A 23416-nucleotide genomic window follows, 5' to 3' on the forward strand; every position below is an offset into this window, starting at 1 on the left:
AATTTGAACTTCATCTTAATATATATAAAGCCTGGTCTTTTTTTTTGTCACTCTCATATATTACGATTCTTCCGTCATTAACCACAATATAATTCTTCAAGGCCGACTTAGCGGAAGAAGAAAACATCATTTTCATGCTCGAGGAAACGTGTAATCGAATCAAGTTAGGTTTGGTGCAAGCACAGGAATATATCGTCGTAAGATCTTTAAACAACTTTGTAGTAATCTTATTTTTAATCGTAAATTTTGTTCATAAAAAAAAAGAATATTTATGGCCCGATAATAACTTCTTTGCAGAACTTATCTAGAATTATAAATCTTTTGAAATGTAGCACTAAATATTATGAGATAATTTCCGTAGGACAATGTGAGACGCAGCGTGAATTTGGCATTTGTTTGTCCGGAAGCATTTTTTGTACTTTAATAACCCGAACTATTTGTCCATAGAGAGCTATAAAACTATTAAAAATAAAGTCAGAACTCTCTCAATACTTGATAAGTTTTTACAAAATGATACGCCAGCTTCACGACGTTTCTACATTTATGCTTTGTGAAAACCAATATTCCTCGAATTACAGATTTTCGAACCATTTTCCTGGTTATGGCTTGATGATAGACAACAATACTTGAACCTGTTTTTACGTTTCGGCCGTGCGCTCACGGATGAAGAAAAAGAAATGGTGGCGCAAGAAAATTTGTCGGAATATCTAAAAGAGAGAAAGCCAGGACTGGCTGATTTTAAAAGAGAAATTGATTACTTTATGGGACTTTATAAAAAATGCGACGAGTTTGAGAATGAAAAGATTTTCTTGCGTTGGCTACGGCTAGATGTAAGAGCCTTGAAACAAACTCTATTAAACACGATCTGCAAGTGGACTAATTTATTCAAGACACATCTGGTTGATCATGTTAACAGCGAGTACGTATATTCGTTGTTACATATACACTATATAATCGTACGTGCCTTATATATTTTTTTAAATCTTATATATCTATAGATTAATTTATATTGCATAATATCGAATCAATAGTTAATTTTAGTTATTTTATATATCACAGACTTAGAAATCTTAGCGAATTCTTGACAAATGCTTTAAAGAAATTTACCCAGCCAATCGCACCGGATGATTATGAGGATTTGTTAAATACTATATATTATTTAAAGGAAGTGCGAGATCGACAGTACCAAATCGACGATATGTGGGAACCTATCAAGGTAATAAAAGTAGAAAATATACAAAAAGTAGTGTAACTCTGTTCTGTTTTTAATATCATATAAATTATATAAATAAATATACTGTGTATCTTATATATATACTTGTAATAATTTATATAAAACGGAACATCTAATAATAATTCATTTATTCGATCACAGGCGATTATAGATCTCCTTAAACAATACCAAGTAAAATTCGGTGAAGAAACGTATAACTGGCTAACGGACTTACCGGAGCAATGGGCAACGGTCAAAAAATGGGCAGTGCAAGTGAAACAGTTTGTGAATCCTCTAATGGCACGACAAATCGACTTGCTGAAGAAACGTCTCAATTATTATGACTTCAAGCAACAGCAGTATCTAGCGCAATTCCGCGAGAACATCGTATTCAGGTACAGCAGCAGCAGCAATATATTATTTAAATAATAAATCAAGTTATTAAAAACCATATATATGAGATAAAGATCTATGATTCCTTTGAAAAAAAATTTTTGAGTTTGCCTATGCAAATTTTTGATTTCCTAATTATTTAAGTACAACTTATGTTTCAATCGCAATCAATCAACAGTTTCGATTGTATAAACGTGTACGAAAAATTGGACAAGATAAATGAAGAAATTCTGGAGTTTGAAAAGGAATTAAAGGCATTGCATGACCAAGCGAATATATTCGAACAACAGATAACGGAATTTAAACAAATCAAGCTCGCTAGAAAAGAATTAAGACTTCTGAAGAATCTTTGGGATTATGTTAATATCGTTACGTCGAGTCTAGACGAATGGAAAACAACATTTTGGAAAAAGTTAGACGTCGAGGGAATGGAACAGGAGTGTAAAAAATTAATTCGGGAGTTGAGACGTAAGTTTTGTATTGATAAATAACTAATAACTAGTGCATTTGATAATGAGAAACTGAGTTTCTCAAAATCACACACACACACACACAAAAATGTTAATTATATTTTCTCAATATTTAAATATATATATTTTGATATGTATCAAAAGTGTCACACAACACGATCTGTAAAAAAACCAATGTATTTTATATTATTCATATTATTTTAGAATTAGATAAAGAGGCACGAGCTTGGGATTTATACGCTCGCGTTGAAGCACAAGTGAAAAATATGATGTCATCACTAAGAGCAGTTTCAGAACTACAAAATCCCGCCATTAGAGATAGACATTGGCGAGAACTTATGGCTAAGACCCGGGTGTGTAAATAATGCTATTCCAATGTCAATACTTTGAAATACTCGTTAACATAAATTTATCAATCATTAAAAAATTTTTGATATAAAAATTAATTGGAAATAAAAAATACTTAAATTAATTGATAACAAAAGTTATAAATCTCTATATAAATCAATAAACGTATAACAAAAAATAATATATATTTAATATTATAGGTGAAATTTACTATGGACGATAAAACCACTTTAGAAGATTTATTGAAATTAGAGCTTCATAAATTCGAGGAGGAAGTTAAGGACATGGTGGACAAGGCAGTTAAAGAAATGAGCATGGAGAAGGTCCTCAAAGAGTTGCATAATACATGGGATATTCTTGAATTTGGTAAAGAAACGCACGAACGCACTAAACTCAACGTGTTAAATATAAGTGAAGAAACGATCGAAATGTTGGAAGAAAATCAGGTACGTATTTCATTCGAATTTCTGATTCTGAAGTGGAACAGAGAAAAGATTGTTATCGCAGGTACAATTACAAAATATGTTGGACTCCAAATACGTTGCCTATTTTCTCGATGAAGTGATAGATTGGCAACAAAAGCTTAACACTGCAGATGCTACAATCAACGCCTGGTTTCAAGTCCAGCGAGCTTGGATGCATCTCGAGAGCATTTTTATTGGATCGGAAGATATAAGAAGCCAATTGCCAGAGGAATCAAAACTTTTCGAAAAGATAGACAAAGATTTTAAAGTAATTTTGAGAAATCTGACAAACATAATATTAAGAATTTTTTGTAGTAAAGAAATTTTATTGGAAATTATATTGGAAATTAATAATTTTTAGAACAATTGCATCTGCATTTTTCTGACTTAATTTTAATAATTTATATAATTTTATGATTACTAATTGAATATTTTCGGATTTTCTATCAAGGATTTGTTGAAGGAAATGCTGAGCAATCTAAATATAGTGAAGTCAACAAATAAACCGAAACTTTTAGATCGACTCGAGGAATTGGAGAGACAATTAAATATTTGTGAAAAAGCATTATCCGATTACCTGGAGACAAAAAGATTAGCTTATCCACGTTTTTATTTCATCTCGTCCGCAGATCTACTCGACATATTAAGTAACGGTAATCTCTCTCCTCTCTTCTCCTCTCTCTCTCTCACGATAAGAAATTTATTTAGCGGAAACCTACACATTTTATTGCAATAGGAAACAATCCCGAAATGGTATGCAAGCATTTGTCCAAATTGTACGACTCGTTGGCAAAACTTGAATGGAAAATTGAAGAAGAAAAACCGACGAAACACGCTAATAGGATGATAGCGAAGGATGGCGAGGAAATGGCCATGCATGGGACATGCGACTGCACGGGGAAGGTACTAATCAATTCTACAAGATGAGACTTAATAAGATACATATGATATGTAACAACACATACATATACAATAACATATAAATATCATATTGAGCCATAACCCATAACAGTCATAAAGCTCATAACTGACTAGTACGTTTTTGCTAAATAATAACAATGATAAACGTATGTTTGGTATGCTCTACAATTTTCTTTATACTTACAACTTGATGGCAGTGCGCTATGCTACTCCGACTATGACTATCCGCGGCAATTACCCCTGTGCGTAATCGAGATGACCGTGTGATTCACAGGTTGAGATCTGGTTGAATCGCGTCACGGAGGCAATGAGAAAAAGCGTGAGATATCGTTTTAGTCAGGCTGTTGCCTCGTATGACGAGAAGCCTCGCGAACTTTGGATTTCAGATTACGAGGCACAGCCAGCTCTATGCGGCACGCAAATCTGGTGGGCCTCCGAGGTAAATATGGCATTTGCGAGACTCGAGGAGGGATTTGAGAACGCGCTCAAGGATTATCAAAAAAAACAAATCGGCCAGCTGAACACTCTGATTGCAATCTTGCGCAGCGAGTTGAGCGAGAACGATCGGCAGAAGATCATGACTATTTGCACCATCGATGTGCACGCGCGTGACGTGGTCGGAAAATTAATATCTATCAAAGCAGAGAACTCTTCTAGCTTTGCATGGCAATCGCAGTTAAAACATAGGTGATTTTAAATAATCTCTTTATTATTTAGAAAAGTAATCGCGTGTGACGTACTGAGAAACTTAAAAAAAAATTGTCCGTTGATCGAAAATTTCTATTACATATATATGTATAACAGCGTTCTATACTTAAATTCATATCAATAAAAAAGTGACGATTTAAAAGAATTCTTTCTCCAATTATCCAAAAAACGTACAAGTAAAATTTGCTTAGAGACTAACATTAATATATTGATGAATCAGTTTCAAAAATAAGATTATCGTAATACAACCGTATTGACGTTCCATCCCGGTATTTCATTCCCGTTCCGATGCCGTAGACACACTAATCTTGTTGCGCAGGTGTAGGAAAAAAGAAAATTGAAAGAGATTGTTTCGCCTCGTAGGTGGGACGACAAATCAGGAGATTGCTTCGCCAACATTTGCGACGCGTGTTTCATATACGCTTACGAGTACCTGGGTAACGTGCCACGGCTGGTAATTACGCCGTTGACGGACAGATGCTACATTACGTTGACGCAATCGTTGCATCTGATAATGGGCGGAGCACCGGCTGGGCCCGCGGGGACGGGGAAAACCGAGACGACCAAGGACCTCGGTAGAGCCCTTGGACAAATGGTTTATGTCTTCAACTGTTCTGAACAAATGGATTATAAAGTACATTCCTTTTCTCTCCCCCCCCCCTCTCGCTCTCTTTCTCTCTCTCTCTCCGTTTCTTATATGAGATTCTTGGACGTGCAGTTTCAAAAGATTTCGTTTTGCTGAATGTTTTTGTGAAATGAATCTACTCTTTTTATTATTAATTTTTTATAAATATCAACTATATCGTACAAAGTGATATGTATATATTATATATGTATAATCCTTCCATTATAATTGTGTTTCCTTCTTCCAAAATACTTTTAAGTTTTCATGTTACATCGTAACATATTTAGCAAAACATAAGCAGCTAGAAACATCAAATTTTATTATTTTGTGACTTTTAACCATCTTGTATATATTTTTATTCTTGTAACATTAACGTCTATGTCTTTTTGAATGTGTTTAACATACCGAGCATAAAAAAAGAGAAAGATTTTACGTACAACGTATAACGTAAATAAATTAGTATATCTGTTATCTCTGATGAGAGATATACATATTTTAAATAAAATTCACAAATTTATTGTTTCCCGCTCGAATATCCATAGTCGTGTGGCAACATATACAAGGGACTAGCGCAAACTGGAGCATGGGGTTGCTTCGACGAATTCAATAGAATTTCCGTCGAGGTATTGTCGGTCGTGGCTGTGCAAGTAAAATGTGTTCTAGACGGAGTAAAAAACCGAAAGAAGAAATTCTTATTTTTTGGGGAGGAGCTTAATATCGTGGATACAGTTGGCATATTCATAACGATGAATCCTGGTTACGCCGGTAGAACGGAATTACCCGAAAACTTGAAAACATTATTTCGGTAAAAGAATTAAACGGATTATCGAGAGTTTAATATCGTGTAACTGATCCAGAATAAATCAACAGGCCTTGCGCTATGGTGGTGCCCGATTTTGAACTAATTTGCGAGATTATGTTAGTGGCCGAGGGCTTCCAAGAAGCGAGATTACTGGCGAGGAAGTTTATTACCCTATACACGCTATGTCGAGAGCTTTTATCCAAGCAAGACCACTACGATTGGGGTTTGAGAGCCATCAAGTCCGTTTTAGTCGTCGCCGGAAAGTTGAAACGTGATGATAGGCAAAGGCCGGAGGAGCAAGTGCTAATGAGAGCGCTAAGGGATTTTAATATGCCAAAAGTCGTGACTGATGACGTGCCCGTGTTCATGGGATTAATAGGTAAAAGGCGGATTAATGGTACTAAAATTGAGTATGCGAGGTACGTCGAAAACATCACACAGAAAAAAAAGTTTATTAGTGTATCGTATTTTATGTTGATCGTTTTAGTCAGAAAATTTCATCAATTATTGTACAAACAACAAAACAATTTATTAAGAATATCTTTCTCTTTTCATTTTTAATCGTTTATAACTTAAAAATTACTCGTTTCCCCGATTTTTGTTGCGATAAAGTTGTAACTTTATAAATAAGTTAAAAAAATCTGTAAACAAAAGTAGGATGATAAATTTTAAGACAGATTATATAAGTATGTATAACTTTTTCTACATACATTGATGTAATCTCTATGCAATTTTGTTTTACTACTTAGGAGATTTATTTCCTGCATTGGATGTACCGCGAAAGAGAGATCTAGATTTCGAAATAATGATCAAAGCTGCGGCTCTTGATTTAAAGTTGCAACCAGAGGACGGGTTTATTCTCAAGGTACATTATACATGTAATGTTCACCTTGAATGCGGTTAATTGGCGAGCAAAAAGAAAAAGAGAGAGAGAAAGAGTTCTCCATCGGTTCGTTTCAGGTGGTACAATTGGAGGAGTTGTTTCACGTTCGACACTCGGTCTTTATCGTCGGCCTCGCCGGGACCGGTAAGAGCGAAGTCTGGAAAACGCTTAACCGAACGTACTCAAACCAAAAGCGCAAACCGCACTACAATGATCTGAACCCAAAGGCGGTGACCAACGACGAGTTATTTGGTGTCATTAATCCGGCAACGAGAGAATGGAAAGACGGGTTGGAAAACAGCTCACCCGTCAATTTTCAGCGCGCGATCAAACGCGCTACGCGCTTATATTATATTAGCCCAAGCTCCGTAATAGGCTCGCCACGACTTTCTATTCTTATTGCTACTTTTGCAGGTTGTTCTCCATGATAATGAGGGAGCAAGCCAACATGGCCGGCGATGGTCCAAAGTGGATCGTGTTTGACGGTGACATCGATCCGATGTGGATTGAATCTCTAAATACCGTGATGGATGATAACAAGGTTTTAACATTAGCGAGTAACGAAAGAATTGCGTTAACGAAACATATGCGCCTCCTCTTCGAAATATCGAATTTAAGGTGATCGCTTAGTTAACACTCAGCAGTCAACTATTTTTTATACAATTTTCCCTTTGTAATAATTTAGAATATAAAAAATGTTTTCAGTTACTTACTAAATAACTTTTACTTAAGTTATATAAAACAGTTAGTTAATAAAAATTTAAGCATTATATTAAAATTTGTTACATTTATCATCTAATCATAGAAAGAAAGTTTATTCAAGAAATCAATCGACAAAACTTAAAGACAAGATCAAAACACAAAAACTAGTATTATAGTTTTGCTTTGTTCGAACAATGTTAATATAAAATGTGGACTTTATGGCAAAAAAATTTCATTTGCAATTAGCGTTGCTTACGCATTTTTTATGTATGTGTTTTTATTTCAGGACAGCTACGCCAGCAACGGTGTCTAGAGCGGGAATTTTATACATTAATCCACAAGATTTAGGCTGGAGCCCGTAAGCAATAAATGCGTTGATATACGTTATATTATAATACAGGATATTTTGAAGTTAAAGAATAAAGACTTGATGATAATTATTGCTTTGAAAAAAATTTTTGATTTACGCGATTTCTAATTTGACTCGATTCATTTACGTTGTTAATGGTCTCAATTATCTTTCCGAATTTAAATGGAGAAATTTGTCTGCAGATTCATAACAAGCTGGATAGAAACAAGAGATCATTCAGAACGCGCTAACTTGTCGATACTCTTCGAAAAGTACATTCCACCTCTGCTGGAAGTAACAAAAGCAAAATTCAAGAAGATTACGCCATTACCGGAAATATGTCACTTAGAAATGCTTTGTCACTTACTCGATTGCTTTCTAACTAAAGAAAACGTACCGCTGGACTGTCCGAAGGAATGGTAATCGACAAACATTAATAAATAAAATTTTTTATTCTAATATTCTCCGCAACCTTTTACGATGATCAATGGTAAATAAAATATTCTCCAAAATTTGTACATTAATATTTTAGGCATGAATTATATTTTGCATTCGCCTGCATTTGGGCGTTTGGTTCTGCAATGTTTCAAGATCAGTTGATAGATTGGCGGAAGGAATTTAGCAAATGGTGGCAAAATGAATTCAAAACTGTCAAATTTCCGTCGGGCGGAACCGTCTTTAGTTACTTCATAGAACCAGAAACGAAAAAATTGATACCTTGGACCGAAAAAGTCGTCTCGTTTGAATTGGACTCAGATATTCCGCTTCAGGTTTTTTCCTAGTTTTATTAGTTTATTAATTATTTCAAAGCAGGAACATAAAATGCTAAACTATAAGATGTCTAAATTACGACAATGTTCAAGTAGTAAGAAAGAATAAGAACAAAAAAAATGTTCTACATATATCAAATATATAACATATATAACGTTTAATATAGTCTGCTTTGGTGCCAACTGGAGAAACAGTGCGCTTGCGTTTTTTCATGGATTTGCTGATAAAGAAGCGCGTTCCGATCATGTTAGTGGGTGGTGCGGGCTCCGGAAAAAGCGTTATTATGGCCGACAAATTAGCAAGTTTGCCAGACAATTACAGCATCGCAAATGTTCCTTTTAACTTCTACACTACATCAGGTGAATAAGCGAGCTGGAGACAATTCAAGTTTCTAAAACTCGAATAGATTTGACCAACTTTCATAAACTTTTCATATGTTTCTGAGATAATAACTTATTATTATCACAGAATTACAGAAAATTATTTTATTTTGGGAAAAAAAAATTATTATGTTCACGAAAAAATAGACAAATTAAAAAATTTGTCAAGAAAAATTTTAAACATGTTAATATATCTTCTTATATTGAAAATATTGCATTTTGCAATTTTTAGTAGAGCTTTATATGTATATATACAATATATTGAATATAAAATGTTAGGCATAATATATATATTTATATTTACATATGAAAACATCTTATTTCTGGTAAACAACTATCAATTGTGTTCTTCACGAATGATTACCAATTGTATCACATTACAATCGCCATAGCTTTCACCTTAACGACAAACCACATCGGTTTCATTTTCGTTGAAAAGACATGTTACAGAAAGTACTCGAGAAACATTTGGAAAAGAAAGCGGGGCGTAATTATGGTCCACCAGGCACGAAACTCTTGGTGTATTTCATAGATGACATGAATATGCCGGAAGTGGACACTTATGGAACTGTACAACCTCATACTCTCATTAGACAACACATGGATTACAATCACTGGTAATAACTTTGATATACAGAGTGAGATGTGTAAAGTGTGGCAAATTAATTTCTATCAAAATACTAATTTAAATGTTCATCTTAGCGTAGAATAATTCATTATGATCGTTGAATATTCTACAACCAAAATGTGAATAATTAATTTGTCACATTTGAATTTCTCGTCACTAAATTGCATGGAATGTATAAAAATAACGACAAACTGAAGTAAGAAACTTTAAAAATATAATGCAGGTATGACAGGACAAAATTAACTTTGAAAGAGATTCATAATACGCAGTACGTATCTTGTATGAATCCTACTGCAGGTAGTTTTACCATAGACCCACGTTTGCAGAGACACTTTGCCGTGTTTGCAGTTAGGTAAATTATTTTTCTTTTATTCTCATATACACACACACATGAAATACAAGCAAGTACTCATCATTGTATTGATGATCACTGTTCTCAGTTTTCCACAAAAAGAGGCGCTCGTAATGATATACAGTCAGATTCTCAATCAGCATGTGACCGATCCGCAGCAAAAGTTTAATCCAGCGGTGCAAAAATTCACGGATCCTCTGATAGACGCCGCATTATATCTTCACGATAAAATCGCTGCAACTTTTCTACCGACGGTCATCAAGTTTCATTATGTTTTCAATTTACGCGATTTAACAAATATATTCCAGGTTGGAATCGCAAAGAATATTGATTTTACATTAACGACATTAACAGCGACGTCATTTTCCATGTAATAATGCCGATAATCCTGTTCCGATATTACGCGTAGGGGATGCTTTTCGCCCGTGGCGACGTTTTACCACTTCCGAGTCACATAATCAAGCTTTACGCTCATGAAGCGATGAGAGTGTATCGAGATAAATTGGTGAACGTTGAAGATCAGAGAATATTCGATCAGCTACTGCTCAGTGCACTCCGCAAAAATATACCCGTACGTTTAACAGGAAGAGTTTAATAAAAATTGTGGTCACGAACAGAAATTTGGAATATTTGAAAATTTAGCTAAGCTGCTAAAACACATCACAAATCTATTTTAATAATCAACCAATTAATATAATTTAAAATAATATAATTTCAAAGTTTAACTTTTGCTAATGTCTTTATTTTACTTAAACATTTACTATTTTTCGTTTTTTATTTTTTCATTCTTTTAACCTAAATATTATGCCTAATCTGATCCTGATCGTTTATGTACCTATATGTCTATATACATTGATTATTTATTTGATTGATTAATGACCTTAGGAGCTGGACAAAACTGAAATCAGTTTGGAGCAACCGTTAATATATTGCCATTTCGCGGAAGGAATTGGCGAACCCAAATACGCGCCTGTCAAAAATTGGACCCAGCTTGTAAAATTACTCGACGAAGCTTTGCTCAATTATAATGAGCTGGTATTATCTCAATCACATATTATCATCTCATATAATATATTTGATTTTATAATGTATACCTATCTTCTATATTTCTTTTTAAAAAATTATATCTCAATTCTGAGTTATAACACTGTTTTATATATACCATATATATGTTATATAATAAAACTCTACATATTTTGAGATTAATACATATTGAGTGTTCAATGATACTTGGTGAACAGGACGGTATTGCTTGTTATAAAATAAAAGTTTTTCCCTATTAAATTTATACTGTTTCTGTTTATAAAATTTAAATTTTATTTTTAAAGTTTTTATTCTTAAAGTTTAATAAGATAGAAACCATTCCTATTCTAATTATTTATAATTCCGACTATGTTCATGTTTCGATAAATGCACCGAATTTATACTTGAATATTGATCAAGTCGTATAATATAACTCGAATTCATACTACTCCTTCGGTATAGGTGTCCGCGATGAATCTAGTGTTATTCGAAGATGCTGTGTATCACGTGTGTCGTATTAACAGAATTTTGGAGGCACCGAGGGGCAATGCGCTTCTGGTGGGTGTAGGTGGCAGCGGTAAACAATCTTTATCACGTTTAGCTTCTTTCGTGTCCTCGTTGGAGGTAAGTAAGATCGTTTTATCAGGCATCATAAGTACAATGCTTAAATTTTACTTTTCAATCACTTTTCAATCAACTTTTCAAATCAATCAAAAAAGGTATAGATATTTGATAGAATACAATAAATCACAGCGAGCGCAAGTAGCAATTATAATTAATTAAGTATAAACAATAAATAAAGCAATAAAAGGAAGAGTCAATTATTTCTCGTTAGTTGTTACAGTTAACAAGTAGTTAAAGAAATTTATAATGACATATTTAAAATCAAAAGAAATTTGTTGACGTGTACGTATTATAGGTGTTTCAAATACAATTGCGCAAAGAGTACTCCTTAAACGAGTTAAAAGCTGATTTAGCCGTGTTATACTTGAAAGCTGGCGTGAAGGGTATCAGTGTTACATTTTTAATGAGCGATTCTCAAGTCGCGGAAGAAAAATTCTTAGTTGTGGTGAACGATATGTTAGCGACGGGAGAAATCACGGAACTGTTTACTGATGAAGAAGTGGAGAACATCATTAATGCCGTGCGCAACGAGGTAAAATACACGGATCGCTATTCCAATGCTATCAGAATAATCTCTATATTCAGATATAGTACGGAAGTGGGGTATCTAGTTATTGCAAGTATTATTTGCGCACCTAAAGTTACACAGAAGAACATTTTACTATTTTGTTATATTCTATTTTACATTATTTTCCGGGTTAAAATCTGAATGCTCGATTTCTTAAATATTTAGAGATGGATCGTGTATTAATTATTCGCTGTTATCATGTGCTATCGTTATCCATCATGCAGGTTAAGCAAACCGGATTAATTGAAACCAAAGAGAATTGCTGGAAATTTTTTATCCAACGCGTACGAAGACAATTGAAGTGTGTTCTGTGCTTCTCTCCCGTAGGAGCGACTCTTCGAAAAAGGGCCAGACAATTCCCCGCAATAGTAAATTGCACCGCGATCGACTGGTTTCAAGACTGGCCGCAGAAAGCATTGGAGTCTGTGTCGACAACGTTTTTAGAGGTATAACGTTTTCCACAAACTCTATATCTCTCAACAATTACAAAATTATTAAAATTGATTTGAACATGATTAGAGATCTCAAGTAAAACATATACATATATATTTTTATTAATTTATTCTGGTTACTAATTTTTTGCTAAAATTAAAGAAAACTTAATATGATTTTGGAAATATGTTACTGAAAATAGTTGAAGAAATTCAAGATAACTATAATTCATTGGTTACTATTCTTATAATGCCATATTGAAATGTTATTCTATTCTGTTTTGTTAAAGAACACTTTAACTAATCCGCAATTCTCTATCTTTATATCAGGAGTTAAAAGAGTTACCAGCCGAATATCGAGCTTCCGTGTCGCTCTTCATGTCTTTCGTTCACACGAGTGTCAACGATGTATCCGCGATATATTTGCAAAATGAAAGAAGATACAATTACACGACACCCAAGTCATTCCTTGAGCAAATCTCTTTATACTCCAAATTGTTAACAGAAAAATCACATGATTTGGAAGCGATGATCTCGCGTCTCACCGATGGACTGGTGAAACTCGAGTCCTGTGCCATTCAGGTAGCGTCTAATAGTTTATCTCTCGTCAGATCAAACATATTATAGAAATGATCGAATATAGGTATAGCAGTCAATTAGCAAATATGTGCTTGTCGTGTTATATTGCAAAGATTTTATATATCCATCCTCTAAATTATTTTTTCGCAAAGTATAGGCTGACAAATTAAAGATTATTCTAACGGCTCAAGAGATCGAATTGAAGAAAAAGAATGAGATAGCTGATAAGATATTGGCCGAAGTACGTGCGGAAAATGCAAAAGCGGAGGCAGAAAAGGCTATTGGTAAGATATTGATAAGATATTGGAGAACTATGAACAGTGATGTCGAAATAACACAACGAAATTGTAGTAACTGGGGAAGAGGCAAAAGTGGCGGAAATCAAGGAGGTAGTATTGGAAAACCAAAAACGTTGTGACGAAGACTTGGCCCGTGCGGAACCAGCAGTGAGACAGGCCGAAGCTGCGCTTGATACTTTGAATAAGGTTAACTTTTCGACTTTGTGATTTATATTATAATTAAACAGTAGAAAATACACAAACGTACTAAATTTCATGATATAAATTTCGAGAAAAATGAAAATAAAATTAATGTAATAACACGAGACAAATTTTGAAGGTATAATGCCAAATCCGAGGCATTTCATATAGACATGTCTCTTTCTTCTAAATTGAAATATATTTCAGTTGAATAGAGCGAATAATGTCTACATTATTGCAGAACAACTTGACCGAATTGAAGTCTTTCGGATCTCCGCCGGATGCCGTGCTTATGGTCGCTCAGGCTGTGCTCGTTCTATTTTCGCCGAGAGGAAAAATTCCGAAAGACAGAACTTGGAAAGCTTGCAGAGTAATAATGGGATCTATTGATGGATTTCTGTCAGAATTACGTAATTATGATAAAGAAAATATACACCCGGAAGTCGTAAAGGCGATTCAGCCGTATATCAACAATAAAGGTAATTTTATTGTCAAGTCTGACATTAGCATGAACCGGATATTTTTTTTTTCGTCAAATAAAATGTCTAATATGAAAATATATCTGTATATGTAAAAACCATAACATGTAAAAGTCATAATGTTTTATAGAAAGTAAATAATGTTAAAATAACACGTATATGATTAGATTTCGATCCGGAATTTGTATATTCAAAATCGCAAGCGGCAGCGGGACTTTGTAGCTGGGTGAAAAATATCATGGTGTTTCATTACATCAATGAGAATGTAAAGCCTTTGAGAGCAGCGCTTGCTCAGGCAAACGCCGAATTGAGGGTCGCTATGGAAAAATTGAATTCTCTGAGAAACCGTTTAGCGGTAAGCTCGCTTCGGATATTATAGGCATTAGCGTTATCGCTTCTGTTTTTTATGTAACTTTATCAGAATGAAACGATGCTTTTTCGTTGCGTACACAGGAGCTTCAGAAAGTGTTAGACATTCTGAGCGAAAAAATGAACGTGGCTTTAGCTGAGAAACAAAAATGTCAAGACGAAGCGGACGCGACTGCATTCATTATAGATCTAGCAAATCGATTGATAAATGGTCTCGCATCTGAAAATATTCGTTGGGCTGAGACCGTACAACTGTACGTAGGTTTGCCTCAATACAAAACTGTAAATTCGAAAAAAAAACCTATTTGAATAAACAAAAGCGACGGTCAGTTAAACAAATATCAAGTTAATTATATAAATTGTGTGATATGTGTATGCTCTTTCTATAATAATTAATTCAGTTTATTCTATTATTTATATAATTTACTCGATATTTATTTGAACCTAGTATATTCTATACATTTGTTAATTCAATTAGTTTTATTTTAATGTAATAAGTTTATTTTATCGAGATAATGTCAGTAACACGTGCTGAGCCAGTTTCTAAACGCGTTTATAATATGGCAAAACAGACTAAGGAAATCCGGAATTACTTTACCGGGAAACGTATTGCTCGTCACGGCATTCATTTCTTACATGGGATGTTTTACGAAGAAATATAGAATGGATCTTATGAATTTATATTGGTTACCGTTTCTCAACAATTTGCAAGTGCCAATACCATACACGCCAGACTTGGATCCGTTGTCTTTAATGACTGACGATGCAAAAATCGCCCAATGGAATAACGAAGGTAAGAGACGCATTTAACGAAAATCCCTATCATATTGTAATATCGATTATACAAATAGATGCAGGATATTAGTATTAGATCATGGTATAATCAACAAAGCAATGATTTCTCGCGAATGAATTAATAAAAAAATCGGAGTAAATTTTTTCGGCTGGTTTATAATTAAAAATTAAACGTATCTTTATGTAGGTTTACCCACAGACAGAATGTCCTCAGAGAACGCCACAATACTCACAAATTCGTCCAGATGGCCACTAATGATTGATCCACAATTACAAGGAATTAAATGGATCAAGAACAAATATGGGGAGGATTTAATAGTGCTACGTCTAACTCAGAAGAATTATCTCGACAAAATTGAACACGCAATTGCTAATGGAGAGATAGTGTTACTGGAAAGTATCATGGAAACGGTCGATGCCGTTCTAGATCCAATCCTAGGCCGAGTTTTAATAAAGAAGGGAAGGTACACATTGGCATATTTTCTTTTTTTTTTCGTCAGTAAATGGACTACTTGACGTCAAATTGACCTTGCAAAATTGATGCTAACAAAGGGCGATCAAGGTGGGGGACAAAGAGGTGGATTACGATCCGCGCTTCCGTCTGATCTTACAAACAAAACTGGCAAATCCTCACTATAAGCCGGAGATGCAAGCTCAGACTACACTCATCAATTTTACGGTTACGAAAGACGGTTTAGAGGAACAGCTATTAGGCGCCGTCGTGAAAGCAGAGCGTCCTGATTTGGAGTCGAGGAAAGCCGAACTCACGACTCAGCAGAATACGTTCAAGATCACGCTGAAACTATTGGAAGACGATCTGTTGCATAGGTACGTAAATAAAGAAAAAAAAACAAGAATGTTTGAAATAACGCAACGTTTCTCCTTTATCACCCCCCCCCCTCCCCGATTAACTTTATGAAGAAATATCATCTTATTCAAAAGCCGAATTCTCAATTCAATATATTGTGCAATCATTCTGCACTGTTTAATTATTTACTTTAATTGTTCGCGATTCGACTTGATAAGAAAATTTATTCGCTTGTCTCACATTTTATTAGTCTAGCGCGAGGAAAAAAAATGTAGAAAGAAAGAGCAAACAAAAAGATTTCTTTTAATTAAACATTTACATAAATATATTACTCTAATTGTTTTTCTTGTACTGAGATTGGCGACAGCGGGTCCCGATATCTTGAGCGACGTCGCTCTTGTGGAGAACCTTGAAACTACGAAGAAGACTGCCAGCGAAATCGAGGCGAAGGCGATCGAGGCGAAGATGACTGCCGCAAAGATAGACGAGGCGCGAGAATCCTACCGGCCGGTGGCGTCCAGAGCCAGCCTCCTCTACTTCATTCTTAACGATCTCAACAAGATCAACATGCTGTATCAGTTTTCTCTCAAGGCATTCAACACGGTCTTTCAAAACGCTATTAAATTTGCGGAGCCGGTAGATGTGCTCAGTAAACGCGTCGCCAATTTGATCGATAGTGTTACGTACTTGGTTTTTACCTATACCAGCAGAGGATTGTTTGAGAACGACAAGCTCATATTTTTGTGCCAGCTGACTCTTCAGGTACTGGGCCATTTCATAAATAATACGAGTAGACGACAGGATTCCATTTCTTTTGTGAAAATACATAAAATGGATCTTACGAAATTTTTCGCGTTTACTTTTCTCACGATATATCTTATATTTTACGATTACATTTTTTTCTAGATAATTTCTATAGAACAACCTCTTAAGCTGTCTGCATTATGTATAACTTTAATGTCTTGAGATTATTTTTTGCATTTCTAATTCTTGTAAATCTTTATTAAGAGGCCATATATTCTAGGAAAGATTGTTATTTATGGAGTGATCCAATATTTTTCAATTATTTACATACATAATACAAATATTATAAAAAAATATTATATATACGACGTAGATTCTGGCACAAATGAAAGAAATAGATCAATTTGAAGTGGACTTTCTCTTGCGATTCCCTTATTTATCGGACCTCACAAGTCCGGTGGATTTCCTGAGTAACGTTAGCTGGGGCGGCATCAAGTATCTGAGCGGAATGGAAAATTTTCGTAATTTAGACCGCGATATAGATGGGGCCGCGAAAAGGTGGAAAAAATTCGTCGAATCGGAAACGCCTGAGAGAGAAAAATTTCCTCAGGACTGGAAAAATAAAACGGCCTTTCAGAGACTTTGCATAATGAGATGCGTGAGACTAGATCGAATGATTTACGCTATACGGTAATTTGCTAGAATGTGATTTTGAAACAAACATCTAACTTTGCCGCGATTTACTCTTTTACTTCCCTCTAATTCTTCAACCATTAACATATTTCTGACGAACATAGGTACTTCGTGGAAGAGAAATTGGGAGCAAAATTTATACAGTTTCGAATGCAACCTTTTGAAAAATCGTACGAAGAAACGAGCGCGAGCACGCCGGTATTTTTTATTTTGTCTCCAGGAGTTGATCCTCTAAAAGTACGTTTCCTTTGAAAAAACGTTAGAGATTTAATTTTAATCGCATATTCAAGTATTCAGTTTATAAAATGGATTAATTTAATGGAATAATTTAATATTGCCCGATGTAACGATATACAGTTTTGAACATTACTAAGCGATTAACAACAAATTAAAAACGGAATAATGCTTTCATGTAGGATGTCGAGAAACTTGGTAAACAGCTCGGCTTCACATTCGACACGCAAAATTTTCACAATATATCGTTAGGACAAGGTCAAGAATCTATCGCGGAGGAAACGATAGAAATTTCAGCGCGCGAGGGCCACTGGGTTATACTCCAGAATGTTCATCTAGTGAGGAACTGGTTGCCAAATCTGGAAAAGAAGATAGAACAACTGTCCGAAGAGCCGCACGAAAATTATCGGCTCTATATTAGCGCAGAACCAAGCCCTGACCCTCACGAGTCAATAATACCACAAGTAAAAGCAAAATCCCTCAAATACGCGAGACTATAAGATTGCCCAAAAGACGACTTTTTTTATTCACAATTCATTCGAAATAATAATATATATATATATATATATATTTACCTGAACCTGTGTTGCACTTTTCTGAGTTTGTTCTTCACAATAATTTTATCAAATTTTCCCAACAACGTTTTGTATTCTATTTTGATACACTCAAAACGACAGGGCATACTAGAATCGGCCATAAAAATCACCAACGAACCGCCAACGGGTATGCGCGCCAACATTCACAAAGCCTTGGACAACTTTAACCAGGATACATTGGAATCTTGCGCCAAGGAGACCGAGTTCAAAGCTATTCTCTTCACCCTCTGTTATTATCACGCTGCTGTGGCAGAGCGTAGAAAATTCGGGGCACAAGGATGGAACAGGGTTGGCATTTTAAATTTTTACAAATTCTCGACTTGGCATTTTTAAATTTATTTTAGATCATCTGTAATTTGCGACAAAATTCTACGCTTTTAGACATATGCCATGTATATATGTATATTTCAGAAAGTTTTAAAAGTTTAAACTAATATAAAATATTGATTTTACATAAAAATTATAAAGCTTACAATTAGATAAGAAAGTTTTAAGTATATGAAAACATATTTCAAGTTACATACGTCAAGAACAAGGCCACATCGTGCCTCTTAATAAATATTTATTTTCCACAGTTCGATTACTAAATCTTGTTAACATCCCTTACACATAGTTATATCCCTTCAATGTTGGCGATTTGACCATCAGTGCATCGGTATTGTTGAATTATCTCGAGGGTAATACTAAAGTACCTTGGGAAGATTTACGCTATTTATTCGGCGAAATCATGTATGGCGGTCATATAACCGACGATTGGGACAGAAGACTATGTCGAACATATCTCCTAGAGTACTTGCAACCAGAGCTGGTTGAAGGTGAATTATATCTCGCTCCGGGTTTTCCGGTGCCACCCAGTACCGATTATGCGGGCTATCATCAGTACGTGGAAGATTATTTGCCGCCGGAGAGCCCTGTTTTATACGGACTTCACTCGAACGCGGAGATTGGTGAGATTTCTCAATTAATTTGATCGTTAATCCGTCACTCTTCCTTGATTTACGTTCGCGTTAAAACGCAACAAATTTTCGCTCAAACTTGTTTGTACAGGGTTCCTCACAAGCACGGCGGAGAACTTGTTTAAAACAATCTGGGGGATGCAACCGCGGGACAGTGTCGACACAGCAGCCGGAGTGTTATCGAAAGAGGACAAGGTGAAAACTATAATAGAGGATATACTGGACAAGCTTCCCGAGGAGTTTAATATACAAGAATTGATGAGCAAGGTTAATGTCGGACCATTATTGGATATCCAAATTACCGTTATAAAAATAATCTATTAAAATTACTAAATTTTAAGGCTAACTAAGAGACATCGGAGTAAACGTGATATTAAAATATTCTACGGATAACAGATCTAGCAATCATTATAATTATAAAATCGTTAACAATTTTTCAATTTTATATTCAAACTGCGATAAAATTACGATGTAATAATAACTGTCAATTACATCATTGGAATATATCGCAGGGTCACATTTAACACAAGAGTGTCGCATGCGTTCCTACGTATACTTTCTTTGATATCGGCCGTTACGTTTTATGTCCTTGGCTTGATTTATCGCTACTGCAGACGTGCGAATTTCAATTCCGTCTTATCTCTCTTTGTCGCATATGTTGTCTTCACACGGCAAAACGTCAACATTAAACTTTACTTTTTACGGTAACAAATAAAACAAATAGATAATTTGATTTTCTAGACGGAAGATCGTACTCCTTTCGTTATAGTCGCTCTCCAAGAATGCGAACATATGAACGCGCTATGCAAGGAACTAAAAAGATCTCTGGGAGAACTGGATCTCGGTTTGAAAGTGAGTAGCGTGATAAAATTATTATCGAATAGTGATGCGAGAAATCTAAAGATCCATTTCAGGGCGAGCTTACGATTAGCGCGGATATGGAAGATCTGCAAAATCACCTGTTTATGGAGTCTGTACCACCATCCTGGGCCAAGTGCGCCTATCCCTCCACTCTCGGATTGTCGAGTTGGTTCGCGGACCTGTTCAATCGAATAACCGAACTATCGAATTGGACGGTAGATTTTAATGTGAGTAAAAAAAATTACAATCCGCGAACGCGATAATGCGAGGAGACAAAATGCTATATACAAAGAGAAATTAGATTAAGTCAGCGTATACTTTGCTCTCAAGCGTGGGAAAGAGAATTTAAATTTTGTCACGCTCCAAGTATCGAAGAAAGTGATTTGACAAACGTTAGTCATTTACTTTGCGTTAAAATTTGACTTCCTTTCTTTCTCGACTGTGGTCACTCTATAATTTCTCGCGGTGCGCATCTTTCGACAGTTGCCATCGTCGATCTGGCTGGGTGGTTTTTTCAATCCGCAGTCCTTACTTACCGCCATCATGCAGCAAACCGCCCGTAAAAACGAGTGGCCCTTGGACAAAATGTGCCTGCATTGCGACGTAACCAGAAAGCAGAAAGAGGAACTTACGTAAGAGAGACTCGGCACTTGGCGACATGAGATTAACCCTTTCAGGACGGGCATCATTTTTCGATTATACCAAATTTCAAACGTTTTGACTTTTATCGCATGTACCCTAAATTGCTTTCACGTAGCAAATCGTAGTAAACAACAGGTTACCAAAATGTTCGATATAATAAATTTTTCTGAGGGGGGGGGGAGGAGGAGAATGTGATATGTGTCCTCGAAAGGGTTAACAGTGGAGATAAACGCGATAATACGAGCTTTGCTGATTAGGGTGCCGCCGCGCGAGGGCGTCTACATCAATGGTTTGTACATGGAGGGTGCGCGATGGGAGGTCGCGAGCGGCGTCATCGCGGATTCGCGATTGAAGGAGCTATTGTTTCTGATGCCGGTCGTGTTCGTGAAGGCGATCACGCAGGACAAGCAGGAGACGAAGAACGCGTACGAATGTCCGGTCTACAGGACCAGAACGCGCGGTCCTACGTACGTCTGGACGTTCAATTTGAAGACCCGCGACAAGCCCACCAAGTGGACCTTGGCAGGCGTTGCGATTCTTCTGCAGATTTAATCGAGCTCTCCTCGACGACGGCGACGGCGACGCGGCGTCCGCGAAGCGACGGCACGTTCACACGCGATTTCGCGCTCGTAATAGTTTCTTTTTTATGCCTCTCTTGGCGAGTCGCAACACGCGTTCGCGCAACCACAGTTTCCCGGTCGTTAATACCCATCGCAATTGACGCAGCGACCCTCTCTTCCGTGCGGGCGATAATTACAACACGCGTATTCGGCTAATTACGCGAGATTGGCATATACGCTTCTACGTTGTAACGCGCTTTCTTTGTAATCGCGCTCCCAAAGTAAAGCGAGTCCCAACGTCCCAAGTGGAAACTCGTGTGTCTCGCGTCGGCTTGGCTCGGACACGAAAGAACGGAAGGAACTTGACGCGCGCGTCTCACAGGTGCGCTCGTCAAGTTCCTCCCGAAAGGAGGAGTATATATCGGCGTGTAGTCGTCGTCGCCAATTGAGAGGATCGACAAAATATGACAACGTGGCGAGTGCGCGGCGCGGCGTATCGACGACAGTACGAAGACAGTAGGAAGAACGTCGGCTCTCGCACATCCGGTGCTTTCTTTACGCGCGCACCGACACCGACACGTATACGCTAGGCTCTCGTGGTGACGCGTATTACATCAGCTGGTCGCCTTTGACAAGTCCACGGTACGCGACGACAATATGATTGGAGGTTTCGAGGAAGTGGTCACCCTTTATCGACTGCGACGTAATTATCCGTTTCGCGATGACGCATCTGGTTTCGCGTGCCGGTCGGTCTTCGCGACGACGCGACGGCGAAGCAGGGTGCGCGGAATTTCGGACACGCGAGCAAAAACGCCTTGCGAAACAACCCGCGCGAGCTAAATGACAATAACGAAACAACCGGTCAAGGTATAGGACGGATCAAGAGAGGCCTACTGTCGCGCGACATTGTAACCGCACTTGACTCACCAGAGTGTGTATGCTCTTTCAAACAACCCGCTCGAATGTATCCGCCCAAAGTATACCTATCGTTTATCCGAACAATCAAGTCTTAACGATAATTGCAACCAAAATTTATATACGTATCTTTTATATTAATTTTTCCACCTTTCCTTGTATTTACGGTGGCTTAACTCCGAGCTTAAAGCGTTAACTTTTATTCGTCTAACAATAAGCGTATTATATAGCTTCTTTCCTTAGCATAAAGTTTATATATTTATATATTTGTAAAACATAAAAACAAATAAAATGTGTGTTATTATTATCAAGTGTCACGTAAAATGTTATTAAATTGTTATTAAAAATGTGCGCTAATAATTTTTAATATTTTTTCGAAATTTCAACAGTTTATTTCAAAAAAATTTAAATTAGAAATAGCACAAAAGTTGTTAGAAAAAATGCTTGGCATGTATATATATCACGATCGCGCGATATTTTCTCAAAACATACAATTTATCATCGGCATCATTAGCATCCGGCAAACTAATGATTAATATTCTAGGGTTAAAAACTTTCTTTTGTGGCGTGTCGCAAAATATTATCGCCGAAATGACACGTGAATCGTATCAGACTGACAAGTTTCCTTTTCGTCCGTTTAGAAGCCGAAAGAACTTTCACAAGACACATACTTTCGCGGATAAGCTTTGACATTGAACGCGTTCGCTGAGTTTAGGTTTAGGCCAAGTCGATGCTACCTGTCTCGGATTAAGAAAGACTCGGGAAATATTTTTTGGTCATTAAACTAATTAGATTACCGGTATTGCGGCGGTCGGCTATAAATTAGCGTGCCAGACCTTTACGGTTGCTCCGTCCTCCGGACTCTTCAGCCGAAAACGCCTTCGGGGCAAACGCACATTTCTGGTATTTATAGGGGACCTACTGGGCGAAGGCAAGATGAACACGAGGCTTCGAAAAAACTGCATTTGAGTCGCGCCAAACGAATCAAACGTCGCACGTCGTGTGCGCGATCACTACTCCGATACACTCCGATCGGACGCACCACTTCTCG

At 36.4% G+C, this 23416-nt stretch overlaps 1 protein-coding gene and 1 long non-coding RNA gene across 4 annotated transcripts in view; one reads left to right on the forward strand and one right to left on the reverse strand.

Moving 5' to 3' along the window:
* Window positions 1-23416, reverse strand: part of LOC139811940 (uncharacterized) — a 40761-nt gene that overhangs the window by 12753 nt on the left and 4592 nt on the right. The gene's annotated exons all lie outside the window — the stretch shown is intronic.
* LOC139811919 (dynein beta chain, ciliary) lies at window positions 1446-22938 on the forward strand. Its single transcript, XM_071776421.1, has 46 exons — window positions 1446-1608; window positions 1785-2074; window positions 2281-2429; window positions 2625-2870; window positions 2932-3156; window positions 3340-3541; window positions 3625-3791; window positions 4084-4496; window positions 4881-5151; window positions 5685-5947; window positions 6013-6323; window positions 6694-6809; window positions 6905-7116; window positions 7242-7445; window positions 7816-7887; window positions 8082-8297; window positions 8411-8648; window positions 8816-9008; window positions 9469-9646; window positions 9881-10009; window positions 10098-10317; window positions 10419-10580; window positions 10895-11044; window positions 11495-11656; window positions 11952-12188; window positions 12449-12670; window positions 12986-13237; window positions 13392-13518; window positions 13586-13719; window positions 13955-14192; window positions 14360-14547; window positions 14646-14815; window positions 15134-15354; window positions 15544-15820; window positions 15909-16184; window positions 16521-16926; window positions 17282-17598; window positions 17706-17838; window positions 18018-18299; window positions 18513-18719; window positions 19045-19378; window positions 19479-19660; window positions 20129-20239; window positions 20302-20475; window positions 20732-20880; window positions 21148-22938. The coding sequence occupies exons 1-46, from the start codon at window positions 1511-1513 to the stop codon at window positions 21440-21442; spliced, it is 9819 nt and encodes a 3272-aa protein (XP_071632522.1). The 5' UTR covers window positions 1446-1510; the 3' UTR covers window positions 21443-22938.

Source organism: Temnothorax longispinosus, chromosome 4 (genome assembly GCF_030848805.1).
Source record: "Temnothorax longispinosus isolate EJ_2023e chromosome 4, Tlon_JGU_v1, whole genome shotgun sequence".
Classification (NCBI taxonomy): domain Eukaryota; kingdom Metazoa; phylum Arthropoda; class Insecta; order Hymenoptera; family Formicidae; genus Temnothorax; species Temnothorax longispinosus.